This window comes from Malaclemys terrapin, chromosome 10, assembly GCF_027887155.1.
Source record: "Malaclemys terrapin pileata isolate rMalTer1 chromosome 10, rMalTer1.hap1, whole genome shotgun sequence".
Lineage (NCBI taxonomy): Eukaryota > Metazoa > Chordata > Testudines > Emydidae > Malaclemys > Malaclemys terrapin.
In genome coordinates, this window is record NC_071514.1 from 36,224,291 (window position 1) to 36,240,895 (window position 16,605).

Below are 16,605 nucleotides of genomic sequence, written 5' to 3' on the forward strand. Positions count from 1 at the left end.
AATTCCAAGACCTTTTGCGAGATGGTGAAGAGAGTTTCTCATGCATATGTATTCCATGGCCTGGTGGACGCGCAGGTTCTTCTTCCACTATATCACCCCATGAATTATTCTGACGCCATGATTCACGAGCTGCACAGAAAGGAAACAATCACTTACATAATTTAAAATATAATGTCCAACAATATCCAAATAACATCATTCTGAACTTCTCAATGATTTGGGAGTCATTTCTATTCCAAATGCATAACTGAGTATTAAAAGAAGGTCTCTTTCATAAACTGTTATTTTGTGTGTTTAGATGAATACATAAATCTTTACCTTCATAATCTGCCAGGACATCATTCCAGTCCATAGACATGCCACAGAAAGATATACTTCCACTGCCCATGCTAGCCTGAAATTTCATAAAATGATCCATGAAATCAAAACATACGTCTTTTACACAACCCTATACTAGCAAAAGGGTGGATTTTATAATGCTGTACAAACTTAGACTAAAGCTTAAGGGCAATTAAAAGAGATACCCCTGCAGAAATAGAGTGAACCCTAAGATAAGTCAATTTTTATGTAATTTTTAATTGCAGAATAATGTCTTAATTACAAATGACAGCTCCAGCTGCTACTAAGCATTTTACATCTCTGAAGACTAATAAACTACCATAAAAAGAACAGGAGTACTTGTGGCACCTTAGAGACTAACAAATTTATTAGAGCATAAGCTTTCGTGGACTACAGCCCACTTCTTCGGATGCATATAGAGTGAAACATATATTGAGGAGATATATATACACACATACAGAGAGCATAAACAGGTGGGAGTTGTCTTACCAACTCTGAGAGGCCAATTAAGTAAGAGAAAAAAACTTTTGAAGTGATAATCAAGCTAGCCCAGTACAGACAGTTTGATAAGAAGTGTGAGAATACTTACAAGGGGAGATAGATTCAATGTTTGTAAGGGCTTAGCCATTCCCAGTCCTTATTCAATCCTGAGTTGATTGTATCTAGTTTGCATATCAATTCCAGCTCAGCAGTCTCTCGTTGGAGTCTGTTTTTGAAGTTTTTCTCTTGTAAAATAGCCACCCGCAGGTCTGTCATAGAATGACCAGGCAGGTTAAAGTGTTCTCCCACTGGTTTTTGAGTATTATGATTCCTGATGTCAGATTTGTGTCCATTAATTCTTTTGCGGAGAGACTGTCCGGTTTGGCCAATGTACATGGCAGAGGGGCATTGCTGGCACATGATGGCATATATCACACATTGGTAGATGTGCAGGTGAACGAGCCCCTGATGGTATGGCTGATGTGATTAGGTCCTATGATGATGTCACTTGAATAGATATGTGGACAGAGTTGGCATCGGGCTTTGTTACAAGGATAGGTTCCTGGGTCAGTGGTTTTGTTCAGTGATGTGTGGTTGCTGGTGAGTATTTGCTTTAGGTTGGGGGGTTGTCTGTAAGCGAGGAGAGGTCTGTCTCCCAAGATCTGTGAGAGTAAAGGATCATCTTTCAGGATCGGTTGTAGATCTCTGATGATGCGCTGGAGAGGTTTTAGTTGGGGGCTGAAGGTGACAGCTAGTGGTGTTCTGTTATTTTCTTTGTTGTGCCTGTCTTGTAGGAGGTGACTTCTAGGTACTCGTCTGGCTCTGTCAATCTGTTTTTTCACTTCAGCAGGTGGGTATTGTAGTTTTAAGAATGCTTGATAGAGATCTTGTAGATGCTTGTCTCTATCTGAGGGATTGGAGCAAATGCGGTTATATCTTAGAGCTTGGCTGTAGACAATGGATCATGTGGTGTGTCCTGGATGGAAGCTGGAGGCATGTAGGTAAGTGTAGCGGTCAGTAGGTTTCCCGTATAGGGTGGTATTTATGTGACCATCGTTTATTAGCACAGTAGTGTCCAGGAAATGGACCGCTTGTGTGGATTGATCTAGGCTGAGGTTGATGGTGGGATGGAAATTATTGAAATCATGGTGGAATTCCTCAAGGGCTTCTTTTCCATGGGTCCAGATGATGAAGATGTCATCAATGTAGCGCAAGTAGAGTAGGGGCGTTAGGGGACGAGAGCTAAGGAAGCGTTGTTCTAAGTCAGCCATAAAAATGTTGGCATACTGTGGGGCCATGCGGGTACCCATAGCAGTGCCGCTGACTTGAAGGTATATATTGTCCCCAAATGTGAAATAGTTGTGGGTGAGGACAAAGTCACAAAGTTCAGCCACCAGGTTAGCTGTGACATTATCAGGGATACTGTTCCTGATAGCTTGTAGTCCATCTTTGTGTGGAATATTGGTGTAGAGGGCTTCTACGTCCATAGTGGCTAGGATGGTATTTTCTGGAAGATCACCGATGGATTGTAGTTTTCTCAGGAAGTCAGTGGTGTCTCGAAGATAGCTGGGAGTGCTGGTAGCGTAGGGTCTGAGGAGAGAGTCCACATAACCAGACAAGTCTGATGTTAGGGTGCCAAGGCCTGAGATGATGGGGCGTCCAGGATTTTCAGGTTTATGGATCTTGGGTAGCAAATAGAATACCCCTGGTCGGGGTTCTAGGCATGTGTCTGTACAGATTTGTTCCTGTGCTTTGTCAGGGAGTTTTTTTAGCAGATGGTGTAGTTTCTTTAGGTAATCCTCAGTGGGATCAGAGGATAATGGCCTGTAGAATGTGGTGTTAGAGAGCTGTCTAGCAGCCTCTTGGTCATATTCCAATTTATTCATGATGACGACAGCACCTCCTTTGTCAGCCTTTTTGATTATGATGTCAGGGTTGTTTCTGAGACTGTAGATGGCGTTGTGTTCAGCATGGCTGAGGTTATGGGGCAAGTGATGTTGCTTTTCCACAATTTCAGCCTTTGCACGTTGACGGAAGCAATCTATGTAGCAATCCAGTCTGTTGTTTCGACCGTCCGGAGGAGTCCACGCAGAATCCTTTTTATTGTAGTGCTGGTAGGGGGGATTCTGTGGGTTAGTATGCTGTTCAGAGGTATGTTGGAAATATTCTTTGAGTCGGAGACGTCGAAAGTAGGATTCTAGGTCACCGCAGAACTGTATCATGTTCGTGGGTCTGGACGGACAAAAGGAGAGGCCCCGAGATAGGACAGACTCTTCTGCTGGGCTAAGAGTATAGCTGGAAAGATTAACAATATTGCTGGGTGGGTTAAGGGAACTACTGTTGTGGCTGCTTGTGGCATGTAGCAGTTTAGATAGTTTAGTGTCCTTTTTCCTTTGTAGAGAGGCAAAATTTGTCTTGTAAATGGCTTGTCTAGTTTTTGTAAAGTCTATCCATGAGGAAGTTTGTGTGGAAGGTTGGTTTTTTATGAGAGTATCCAGTTTTGAGAGCTCATTCTTAATTCTTAATGACCAGACACTTTAACCTGTCTGGTTATTCTATGACAGACCTGCAGGTGGCTATTTTACAACAGAAAAACTTCAAAAACAGACTCCAACGAGAGACTGCTGAGCTGGAATTGATATGCAAACTAGACACAATCAACTCAGGATTGAATAAGGACTGGGAATGGCTGAGCCATTACAAACATTGAATCTATCTCCCCTTGTAAGTATTCTCACACTTCTTATCAAACTGTCTGTACTGGGCTAGCTTGATTATCACTTCAAAAGTTTTTTTCTCTTACTTAATTGGCCTCTCAGAGTTGGTAAGACAACTCCCACCTGTTCATGCTCTCTGTATGTGTGTATATATATCTCCTCAATATATGTTTCACTCTATATGCATCCGAAGAAGTGGGCTGTAGTCCACGAAAGCTTATGCTCTAATAAATTTGTAAGTCTCTAAGGTGCCACAAGTACTCCTGTTCTTTTTGCGGATACAGACTAACACGGCTGCTACTCTGAAATCTGTAAACTACCATAAAGTCCTACAACCTGTTTACTGAATCCTGAGTTTTGTATTATAGTTATTATGAGTTTCACAGAACTGTCCAAATGCCCCAGTAGGGACTGGGACTCCACTCTGCTGGGTACTATATAAACATAGTCCCTACCCTAAAGTGCTCATAAGCGAAGGATACAGTCCTGCAAATATACATGAATCACTTTACTCAGATGAGTAGTCTCACTCAATTAAATTCTATGGAAAGTCACTCAAATGTGTATTTCTAGGATTGTGCCCTAAATAATTAATCTCTATGTTTTCAAAATGATGTGTGAGGTTTTAGCTACCTAATTCCCATAGTCACTTACAGCCTCTTTCTGCTACTGCCAGTCACACTGAGTAGTACTCTTCTTCATGAGTGGACACATAACCCTGGTCTACACTATGAGTTAAGGTCGAATTTAGTAGCGTTAGATCGATTTAACCCTGCACCTGTCCACATGACGAAGCCATTTTTGTCGACTTAAAGGGGTCTTAAAATAGATTTCTGTACTCCTCCCTGACGAGGGGATTAGCGCTGAAATCGACATCGCCAGGTCGAATTTGGGGGTAGTGTTGATGAAATTTGACAGTATTGGCCTCCGGGAGCTATCCCAGGTGCTCCATTGTGACTGCTCTGGACAGCACTCTCAACTCAGATGTACTGGCCAGGAAGACAGGAAAAGCCCCGCAAACTTTTGAATTTCATTTCCTGTTTGGCCAGCGTGGCAAGCTGATTAGCACAGGTGACCATGCAGAGCTCATCAGCAGAGGTGACCATGGAGTCCCAGAATCGCAAAAGAGCTCCAGCATGGACCGAACGGGAGGTACTGGATCTGATCACTGTATGGGGAGATGAATCTGTGCTATCAGAACTCAGTTCCAGAAGACGAAATGCCAAAATATTTGAAAAAATCTCCAAGGGTATGAAGGACAGAGGCTATAACAGGGACCCGCAGCAGTGCCGCGTGAAACATAAGGAGCTCAGGCAAGCCTACCAAAAAACCAAAGAGGCAAACGGCTGTTCCGGGTCAGACCCCCAGACATGCCGCTTCTATCATAAGCTGCATGCAATTCTAGGGGGTGCCCCTACAACTACCCCATCCCTGTATGTGGACTCCTGCAAGGGAGTCTCACGCAACAGGGATGAGGATTTTGAGGACAAGGAAGATGAGGAAGAGGAGGAGGAGGTTGAAGATAGCGCACAGCAGGCAAGCGGAGAAGCTGTTCTCCCCAACAGCCAGGAACTGTTTATCACCCTGGAGACATTATCCTTCCAACCCGGGCTCCCGGACCTTGAAGGCAGAGAAGGCACCTCTGGTGAGTGTACTTTTGTAAATATAATACATGGTTTAAAAGCAAGTGTGTTTAATGATTAACTTGCCATGAAGACTTGGGATGTATTTGCGGCCAGTAAAGCTACTGGAATGCAGTCAAGCAACATCCGTTCTTTATCTCTCTCGGTTATCCTCAGGAGAGTGATATCATTCATGGTCACCTGTTTGAAATAGGGGAATTTTATTAAGGGGACATTCAGAGGTAGCCGTTTCTGCTGGGCTGTGTACCCGTGGTTGAAAAGAAATCATCCCCGCTGTTAGCCACGTGGTGGGGGGAGGGGTGAAGCGATCATCCCAGAGAATTGGGTATGAGGGGAGGTTTAGTTGGGTTTGTGCTGCACGTTAACCCAAAAACCAATGCCCCTCCTTTTAAATGGCCAATCCAACTCTCCCTTTTTTTCCTCCTGCAGCTGCAAATGTTTCAACGCTCCCCCTATCATCTCCGTCCCAGAGGCTAGCGCAGATAAGAAGGCAAAAAAATGCACTTGCGATGAAATGTTCTCTGAGCTCATGCAGTCCTCCCGCACTGAAAGAGCCCAGCAGAATGCGTGGAGGCAGACAATGTCAGAGACCAAGAAAGCACAAAATGAACGCGAGGACAGGAGAGACGAATGAGAGGATAGATGGCTGGAGTGAGAGGATAGATGGCGGCAGCATGATGAGAGGAGGCAGGATGCAATGCTGAGGCTACTGAAGGATCAAACTGACATGCTTCGGCGTATGGCTGAGGTGCTGGAAAGGCAGCAGGAGCACAGACTGACACTGCAGCCCCTGTATAACCAACCACCCTCCTCCCCAAGTTCCATAGCCTCCTCACCCAGACGCCCAAGAACGCCGGGCCGGGGGCGGGGTGCGCGGAACCCAACCACTCCGCCCCAGAGGACTGCCCAAGCAACAGAAGGCTGTCATTCAATAAGTTATGAAGTGCAGTGTGACCTTCTCCTTCCCTCCTCCACCATCCCACCTGATGCCTCCCTCCTCCACCACCCCTCCTGGGCTACCTTGGCAGTTATCCCCCTATTTGTGTGACAAATGAATAAAGAATGCATGAATTTGAAACAACGACTTTATTGCCCCTGCAAGCGGTGATCGAAGTGGGGAGGGGAGGGTGGTTGGCTTACAGAGAAGTAGAGTCAACCAAGGGGGCGGGTTTTCATCACGGAGAAACAAACAGAACTTTCACACCATAGCCTGGCCAGTCATGAAACTGGTTTTCAAAGCTTCTCTGATGTGCAGCGCGCCCTGCTGTGCTCTTCTAACTGCACTGGTGTCGGGCTGCGCGCAATCAGCAGCCAGGCGATTTGCCTCAACCTCCCACCCTGCCATAAATGTTTCCCCCTTACTCTCACAGATATTGTGGAGCACACAGCAAGCAGTAATAACGATGGGATTAGTTTCGCTGAGGTCTAACCAAGTCAGTAAACTGCACCAGTGCACTTTTAAACGTCCAAATGCACATTCTACAACCATTCTGCACTTGCTCAGCCTATAGTTGAACAGCTCCTGACTACTGTCCAGGGTGCCTGTGTATGGCTTCATGAGCCATGGCATTAAAGGGTAGGCTGGGTTCCCAAGGATAACTATAGGCATTTCAACATCCCCAACGGTTATTTTCTGGTCTGGAAAGTAAGTCCCTTGCTGCAGCCGTTCAGGCAGACCAGAGTTCCTGAAGATGTGAGTATCATGTACCTTTCCCGGCCATCCCACGTTGATGTTGGTGAAATGTCCCTTGTGATCCACCAGTGTTTGCAGCACCATTGAAAAGTATCCTTTTCGGTTTATGGACTAGCTGCCTTGGTGTTCCGGTCCCAAGATAGGGATACGGGTTCCGTCTATCGCCCCACCACAGTTAGGGAATCCCATTGCAGCAAAGTCATCCACTATGACCTGCACATTTCCCAGAGTCACTACCCTTGATAGCAGCAGGTCAGTGATTGCGTTGGCTACTTGGATCACAGCAGCCCCCATAGTAGATTTGCCCAGTCCAAATTGATGCCCGACTGACCAGTAGCTGTCTGGCATTGCAAGCTTCCAGGGGGCTATCGCCACTCGCTTGTGAACTGCGAGGGCTGCTCTCATCTTGGTATTCTTGTGCTTCAGGACAGGGGAAAGCAAGTCACAAAGTTCCATGAAAGTGCCCTTACGCATGCGAAAGTTTCGCAGCTACTGGGAATCATCCCAGACCTGCAACACTATGTGGTCCCACCAGTCTGTGCTTGTTTCTTGGGCCCAGAATCGGCGTTCCACAGCATGAACCTGCCCCATTACCACCATGATATCCAAATTGCCAGGGCCTGTGCTTTAACAGAAGTCTGTGTCCATGTCCTCATCACTCTCGTCACCGCGCTGCCGTCGCCTCCTCACCTGCTTTTGCAGGTTCTGGCAGCTGCATATACTGCAGGATAATGCGCGAGGTGTTTACAGTGCTCATAACTACCGCGGTGATCTGAGGGGACTCCATGCTTGCCGTGGTATGGCATCTGCAGGAGAGCAAGGTGGCAGCGGAAGCGTGACAATGGTTTGCAGCCCTATTGCACCATCTGCTGCCAGAGCAGGAGAGCAGAGTGGCAGCGGAAGCTGTCGTTCAATGATGATGGTTTGCAGCTCTATTGCACAGTCTGCTGCCAGAGCAGGAGAGCAGAGTGGCAGCTGAAGTGTGATGATGGTTTGCAGCCCTTCTCCACCATCTGCTGCCAGCAGCATCCAGGACACAACAGCGGTGGCTGAGCTGAACGGGCTGCACACTTGCCGTGGTATGGCGTCTGCACGGAAAAAAGACGCGAAACAGTTGTCTGCCGTTGCTGTCACGGAGGGAGGGGTGACTGACGACATGTACCCAAAATCACCCGTGATAATGTTTTTGCCCCATCCGGCAGTGGGAGCTCAACCCAGAATTCCAATGGGTGGCGGAGACTGCGGGAACTGTAGGATAGCTACCCACAGATCAACGCTCCGAAAGTTGACGCTAGCCTCGGTACTGTGGACGCACTCCACCGACTTAATGAGCTTAGTGGGGACATACACAATCGACTGTATAAAATCGCTTCCTAAAAAACTGACTTCTATAAATTTGACCTAATTTCGTAGTGTAGACATACCCTTAGATTTCAATGAGACTACTCGTGGAGTAAGGTATTACACAACGTGAGTAATAGCAGCAAAATTGAGCTTTTGGCTATTAATGTGAATATTTCTTTGAAATTTTGAGGGCAAAACAGACCCCAGCAAGACAGGAAATTTTCTCTTTAAGACAACTAAAAAATTAAATGTGCTGATCAAAGACTCATACGAAACATCTCCCTTCAATTTCCATCTCTGCTTTCTTTAAAAGTAGTATAGGATCTTTCCAGATAAAATGCTTAGATGTTCTGCCAGTTAGTTGGTCTTGCTGACTAATTAGCAACTACGGTAATATGCAATACAGAAAGTGAAACACAGTAAGATTAAAAATATCTTCAGCAAATTTCTGTAAATTGATATAGTTGTCACAGTTATTACATGATAATGTAATACATTTATTAACAGTTATTATATTTGCATATAAAATAAACTGCATATAGCAAGTAGGAATGTGAAATTAAATTCTATGCTTACATTCTGATAACAACTAAAATTAATCATTTTAAAACAGACTGAAAACTCACAGAAAAATCACTGTCATTGTCAGTCTCAATGTTAATGTCATTGTTTTCTTCTGCTTCAATTTCTCTAGTTAACTGCTCTTCTTCTGCAATGGCACTAGCTATTGCTTCTTCATTGGCCTTTTCCAGGCGATCTGCTAACTCTTCTTTTTTAGCAAGGACTTCTGCCATAGACTGTATAGAAAATCAAAAATTAGAACTGGACCAGAAGGTTAGAAATAAGAAGTTTTCCAAATATGGATTATGTTACATTTTAAGGTCAATTTACAGTCATTTTCTATATTAGTTGTACATTTAAAGGATACATTTAATGAATTAAGAAAACAGGCTAAAATGCTAGCAGTTTCAAACTAATTAATTAAATAGCTACAAGAAAATTTCTTACAATATGATATCAAAATGAACTTCAGGAACTCTTTACAAATGAGGAATTTAATCTAGCCTCTGAATCTAGACAATACTGTTGGAAGTCTGAACTGAGTTTTAAGTGGCATCCTTGCAGATCTGCAGTATAGGAACCCAGGTAAAACACATGCTTTGGAAGCTGCAGTATTTCTGGTAGAATGACTCTGGAGAGTTCTAGAACAAGAAGTTGTTCTTTTTTTTATAAGCTGCAGTAGAACTGAATATCTACTTAGATATTTGCTGATTCGATATGGGATTCTTCATAAACCAAAAACAAGCTATGAGGACTACAAAAACTCATTACTCTCTCAATACAAAATTTGAGACCATAACTGTACTCTGCATACAGAACGGCCATTCCATGAGAGGATCAGGGAACAATGTTTAACCATGACTAGCTACATGATGATGAACATACCTTGTCCTTATCTACACAGGCCAGAAAGTCATGACCAACATTATGTCGGCTAACTCAATTATTAGAAGCCATGTTTATACTCAGTAAAATCTCCTAATGTAGGCAAAACAGGGGTAAATGGATAATTCATTCATCGTGACCATTCATTCCTTGGCCCCTCTGCCAAAGCCAAGAACAAGGTGACACCTTTTATTAGAAAACGGTTTTGCATGTCAAAGGTATTTTACGTAGTATAATGAAATAAAGTCATAATTAAGATTAGCAGCCTGTTCTTGGAAGTCCTCTTGCTGCAAAGTGACATCCATGTGTGATGTTAATGGTATGGGAGATTAATGTCAGAGATTTTAAAACAGTTTCTAGCTTGCTTTATTAGACAAGAAAAAGTTCTGTTTGAACAGTACACAACATATTTAAATTATACACGGTAAAATTATTATTCAGATTGTTACATCAGCACTAAGGCACATTTTTTTAAAGTACCAAATTGTTGAAAGGATCAGAAATAAAATAGTCTTCATGCTGCTTATACTTCAAAATAAGCAAACAAAGAAAATAAAGAAAAAATTATAAGGAAATATTGTATATTGTACAAGCTCCCTGGTAAGAAATGGCCCCAAACAATATGTCAGCCATGCTTGCTAGTTGCATGGGAAGACAGAAGAGAAGGGTTGGGTTGATTTTAGTGGGAAAAGAAGTCTGACCATTCCAAATGAATTTCAATAACTCATGCTCTTCCAATCCAAGCAATTAGTGGAATTACTGTAACAATGAATGGGTAGCCTGCTTAAAATCAACAATTATGAAAGGAAGTGAAAAATCATTCTGATCATGTATCTAGAAAGAACTGGAGTTATGACTTTTGTAATCCAAACCAGTGCATTACTGTATTTTAGCCTAACTCGGATGTCTCACTGTAATCAATTCTAGGGTTGAATGTGCTTGGACATATGCAAAAAATGATTTTTTTGCCATGCTATATATATTTGGTGCTCTGTGGACTTTTTCACAACTTCTATAGTAGGCTAACATTAAATATTGTGCAAAGCAGAATGAGAAACCCAAGGTTAGGGTTACCATACGTCCGGATTTTCCCGGACATGTCCGGCTTTTGGGGGCTCAAATCCCCGTCTGGGGGGAAATCCCCAAAAGCCGGGCATGTCCGGGAAAATCGGGAGGGCTGGGTGGTGCTCGGCCGGGGCCGGCGGTGCGGGGCCGGGAACCAGGGGCGCAGGGCCGGGAACCAGGGGCGCGGGGCCGGGCCGGGGTCCGGGCTGGGAGCCGGGGAGCCGGGCCGGCGGGGAGCCGGGCCGGCGGGGAGCCGGGGAGCCGGGCCCGCGGGGAGCCGGGGAGCCGGGCCGGCGGGGAGCCGGTCAGCCGGGCCCGCGGGGAGCCGGGGGGTGCGCCGGGCCGCCGGGGGCCGGCAGTGCTGGGCGGGCCGGGGGTGGTCGGCCGGGGCCGGCACCCCAGGGCCCGAGCCGACCCAGGCTGGAGCCGCCGGGGGCCAGCCTGGGCCGCGCCTCCTCCCCCCACACCCCCCTTACCTGCTTCAGGCTTCCCGCGACTCAAATGTTCGCGGGAAGCAGGGGAGGGGGCGGAGACTTTGGGGAGGGGGCGGGGTTGGGGTGGGGGTATGGGCGGGGCTGGGGGCGGGGCTGTGGGCCGTGGAGTGTCCTCCATTTGGAGGCACAGAATATGGTAACCCTACCCAAGGTACATCTTTGTAATTTATTCAGAATTCTTGTAAATTGTCTTACCAATCTGGCAGCACTCACATTTGAAATGTCTGAGGGGTCCATTTCACTTTCTATCTTGTTTTTTAATGCTTCATGCGGTTCTTTACTACCAGAGTTCAGGGAGGGAGATTCATCAATCTGTAGACTTTCTGAAGTGTGTTCAGTGTCTATGACAACTGCCGGCATTTCAGGTGTTTGTAAGCAAGAACTGTCTTGTAAAACCACATTGCCAGTGTTTCTGGTATCTTCTAGTGTGTGTGCTGTGAACTAATAAAAGACATATTTACAAAATAAGTTAGATGCAACACATTGATTTTCAAATATACTGCTTGAAAAAAAAGCTAATAAAAATACTGTACATGATGCAAGGAGTGCCGGCTTTAGTTAAAGTTGCCTGACATTTTCCATCTACTTATAACTTACAGGTTGAAAGTGCTGGCCTGAAGCTGATTTTTTTTTTAAAGCTTTCAGCTAAAAGGCCCTTGTGTCTCATGCTTTGGAGCAGGGATATCTAGCAGCAGGGGTCCCACTGGTGCCAGGGATGTGCCTTTTGCTATCCTCATAAAAATTAGGCCAAATTGGGCCATATTATAAGCCACTGAAAAATCTCAGTTTGCACATGTTCCATACAGAACCCTGCCTCATTTGGTGCATAGGACAGAATGTGCTTGGTGAATAAATCAGCACTGTATAGTGAATGAGGCTGTTCTCTGCAGGATACCTGCTTCATTTGTTGAAGGAGCTGGAAGGTATGTATACAGTAAATGAGGCAAGGAACTGCAGGAAGAGAAAGGATGGTCTCATGGTTAAAGCAATTAAATTCCATTCTGGGGAACTGGATTCTATTCCTCCCTCTGCCAAAGTTCTTATGTGATGTTGGGCAAGTCTCATAAACCAAAATTTTCACAGGTGACCACTAATGGTGAGTTCATTATATTTTTGGTACCCAAGTTGAGACACCTCAGAAGTGCTGAGAACTCACAACTGCAACTGTAGACTGCTCTAAACACTACGGGCATGGCTACATTGGAAACTTCAAAGCACTGTCGCGGGAACACTCTCACGGCAGTGCTTTGAAGTGTGAGTGTGGTCGCACGCAAGCACTGGGAGAGAGCTCTCCCAGCGCTCCTGGTAATCCACCTCCATGAGGGGATTAGCTCTGAGCACTGGGAGCATGACTTCCAGTGTTCGGAGCCTGTCTACACTAGTGTTTTAAAGCACTCAGACTTCTTGTGCTCAGGGGGTGATTTTTCACCTCCCTGAGCCGGCAAATTAGAGCGCTATAAAATGTAAGTGTAGACAAGCCCATAAAGTGATATAAAATGTTAAGTACTCTAAAAATCAGGGCACGGGCAGCTCAAAACCAGGGAGTTAATTCTAGGTTAAAAGTCTGGGAAAACAGATGTAGAAGAGGTGACTTTGAGAAAAGAAGACAAGGATAACATGTGGAAATATAGTACAACATTCTTTTATTAAGGCCTACAATCTCCCCTCCCTTTTTCCATAAAGAGAGGAGTAAGTGAGATTTGAAGGGATGGAAATATCCCCAAAGCAGCAAAATGCAGGAACTTTTGACCTCACCAAAGTCAGTGTGGTTGCACTGCTGTATAACTAAAAGCAGAATTTGGCAGAGGGGGTATAAGATCTATTCAGTGTTAATACCTGTATATAAATAAAAGCTGGAATTTGTTATGTGGGCCCTTACCCTTCAGGGAAGAAAATGGGAGGATTGGTATAGTAGCAGATCTCCAAGGCCCTACCCCTTCCTCAACCCACCTACTTCCTGCATTCTCACAAAAAGATGGCCCCCAGAGCTGAGCTACACACATACTGTGGGTTCTCCAGAATCCTGCCACCCACTCCTTATGCAGAATGATGACACTGGTCCTTTTTCAAAAAAGACTATCCAGAATTGCAGAGGCAGGAGCAGGTACGCTTCTTTGAGTGTACCTCTGTTAAATCAGTGGGATTACGTGGGTGAACAGGAGAGCAAAATTTGGCCTCATATTGTTAAATCAACCAATATGCATACTTTAAGGATTATCGTTCTAATGACAAACATAATTTACACAATTTCGTTTATACTGGCATCAACATTATTTATATCACAGTCACTGTTGCTAATATACTTATTTGCAATATTTATATTAGCTTGACTGATGTTTACAGTGTAGTCAACACTGTTTATGAGAAAATCAATAGTTATATAGCAAAATAAATGGTAATTTTATGAAATAATGTTGAAAAACACAAACATTCCCACTACAGCAAAAGACTTCAATACAACAATAGAGAAGACTGCCATACATATCTTTGTTACTAAGCTTTCCTAACAATAATATTTTAATCAAACTACACCTCTACCCCGATATAACGCGACTCGATATAACACGAATTTGGATATAACGCGGTAAAGCAGTGCTCTGGGGGGCGGGGGAGGGCTGCGCTCTCCGGCAGATCAAAGCAAGTTCGATATAACACGGTTTCACCTATAACGTGGTAAGATTTTTTGGCTCCCGAGGACAGCGTTATATCGGGGTAGAGGTGTATATTGACCAGTAAATTATTTCCACCAACATTACTACTATTACAAATGATATTATTACATGAACTTCTAGCAAAGCACATTCCTTTTGACTGCACTGTAATATCTATGCACCTAGGGTTTTATACCATGCTCATACAACAGTTCATTTTCACACAAAGGATTAACTTTATGGCCAGATTTTGCCAGGCCCTCGCACAGACACAAAAACGAGAGGAATAGCTCAGTGGTTTGAGCATTGGCCTGCTAAACCCAGGGTTGTGAGTTCAATCCTTGAGGGGGCCACTTGGGGATCTGGGGCAAAATCAGTACTTGGTCCTGCTAGTGAAGGCAGGGGGCTGGACTCGATGACCTTTCAAGGTCCCTTCCAGTTCTAGGAGATGGGATATCTCCATTAATTAATTATTAGGAAGCAAGGGATTCTCCCACTCCTTTGCTATTTCTATCCCCTCCCTGCATGGAAAACAGGTAAAATTGCAATCCTGTCACTTTGGTGATAACGCATATTTTTAGAATACAGAGACTGTTATCTGCTTGCGCCCCCCATAGGATTCTAGTCACCACCAGAGGAAGTGGGGAGGAGCCACAATAAGTGTCAAAGGATATATCCCTTATACCACCCCTTTACCATCATCCATCAGAGATGTCAGCCACAAAGGAAGATTAGGCTTCACTCCTCTAAAGAGAGTTGCAAGGGACATACTCCATGTGCCAGGGAACTCCAGGAGGCATTGTAGCTCTGAACCACCCCTAACATGGGCATGTAGCATTGACGGCATAATCAGGCACTCATTGTACATAAGTGAATACAGATAATTTTTCTGATGTACTTTAGTTTTTAATATTTGGTTGTCTGCGCTAGGAGCTATTGTAAAGCCAAATTTGATTTTATACTTTGAAAAACATTAAAACATTTTGGTTATTCTTGCAACAAATAATGTGTCCAATCCTGCAGGCTTTGTGGGTGAGCAGATCCACTGACTTCAACTAAGATGCCTACTACCATACTACCACGCCCAGTTATTTTTCTAGACACTGTAAAATATATGTTGCAGCTCTATCTGATAAGAGTTTTTTATCACTGTCAGTTTATGTCGCCACCTTAACGTTATTCACAATGTAGTTTGTGTATATTAATCATAATAAAAAGAATCTGATAAAAGTTCCAAGTACACCTCTACCCTGATATAACGCGACCCGATATAACATGAATTCAGATATAACGCGATAAAGCAGTGCTCCCGGGAGGGGCGGGGCGGCGCACTCCAGTGGATCAAAGCAAGTTCGATATAACGCGGTTTCACCTATAACACGGTAAGATTTTTTGGCTCCCGAGGACAGCATTATATCGAGATAGAGGTGTATTTTAAAACCTTTCAGTCAGGTTAAAGAATAAGCCACTGGACATGACAACCGTGATTAATGTTTCTATATAAACATTAGCAAAATATTACAATAATAAAAACAAAAAAATGTTTCCAAATTACACTTACCTGAGTCCTTTCAGCAAGAGGATGCTCACTCAGATATAAAGAATCTTTCTGCAGAGGTTCTGTATTTTTGGATGCACTATCTCCATCGAATGAATTCTTCTGTTTACTTTCTGATTGTCTGAAGACTACATTTTCTTTGTCACTGTCATCTTTAGCTCTTAGCAATTCTGCAGCTACAGGAGTTTTTGTTGCTACAGCTGTAGATCGAGATCGAACAGGCCTTCCACGCTGAACTGTTTCCCATCCTTCTGCATCCTTCCGTTCTACACAAGGAAACAAAAACACCCCACCAAGAAATAGCTTTATAAATACAATTTTGCAAAGCCACAATTAGCAATTTTATTGTCTAAATTGTTCTTGCACAACAAGAACACCTTTTCTCTTTAAAAATATATGGAAACCTATTAGACACTGTTCACGAATAATTTTTCTTCCAAGGGACACTATCGGTTTAAAAATCCTGGGCCCCATCCTGCAAACTCCTACATACATACTTTACTAGTGGGAGTAGTTCCATTGACTTCCAAGGGGCTACTTTCATGAGCCAAGTTACTCATGAACATAAGGGTTTGTACTACTTCTTTTTTTTTTTTTTTTTATATGTACACATACTTTTTAACAATAGATTTTCTTATCTATTTTGCATTTTGCTCAAATTGGATCATAAAAATACACTATTTAGTGTCAGTTTCCAGATAATTTCACTTTCTGAGTGTCATGAAATAGCAAAATGCTGCTAAGTTTGGGTTGCAAATTGAAGGGGAAGTTTATTTATTTAGTAGAGCAGTTTCCATTGATTTTTTTTTTAATTTCATGGAAATGTGTCTATTGATCACAGGTTTTATACAAGCTCAATGTTAAATAATTATACAAGCTCAATATTAAATAATAAACTGTACTGATTCAGTCTGGATCCCGTCAATAACTGCTAAATAAGAATAATACCATCATCCCCAGGTCAGAGTTTTCTGACAGATTCTGTCCTGGGGAACATCTGAAAGGTCTTTAAAGTTAATGTCCCTAAATATTTGCAGGATAAGCCTTACTCAGCCAGACTTTATAGGATTTGTACCTACAGAGAAGAACATACAACATTATCATTATTTCCAACACTTAACAGCAAATGAGTTCTCACAAAGTTTATGAAAGACTTCATTATTAAAGCTTCCACC

General features: G+C 43.5%; 1 protein-coding gene across 5 annotated transcripts in view; it reads right to left on the reverse strand.

Moving 5' to 3' along the window:
- Window positions 1-16,605, reverse strand: part of SCAPER (S-phase cyclin A associated protein in the ER) — a 379,512-nt gene that overhangs the window by 264,725 nt on the left and 98,182 nt on the right. For 4 of the 5 annotated variants that reach the window (XM_054041167.1, XM_054041164.1, XM_054041163.1 and 1 more), the window contains 5 exons: window positions 15,434-15,696; window positions 11,417-11,662; window positions 8,843-9,013; window positions 319-394; window positions 12-129 (listed from right to left, as the gene is read on the reverse strand). In XM_054041167.1, coding sequence (XP_053897142.1) covers window positions 12-129; window positions 319-394; window positions 8,843-9,013; window positions 11,417-11,662; window positions 15,434-15,696 — 874 coding nt within the window. The remainder of the gene's footprint in view (window positions 1-11; window positions 130-318; window positions 395-8,842; window positions 9,014-11,416; window positions 11,663-15,433; window positions 15,697-16,605) is intronic. The other variant, XM_054041165.1, reaches the window with a different exon arrangement.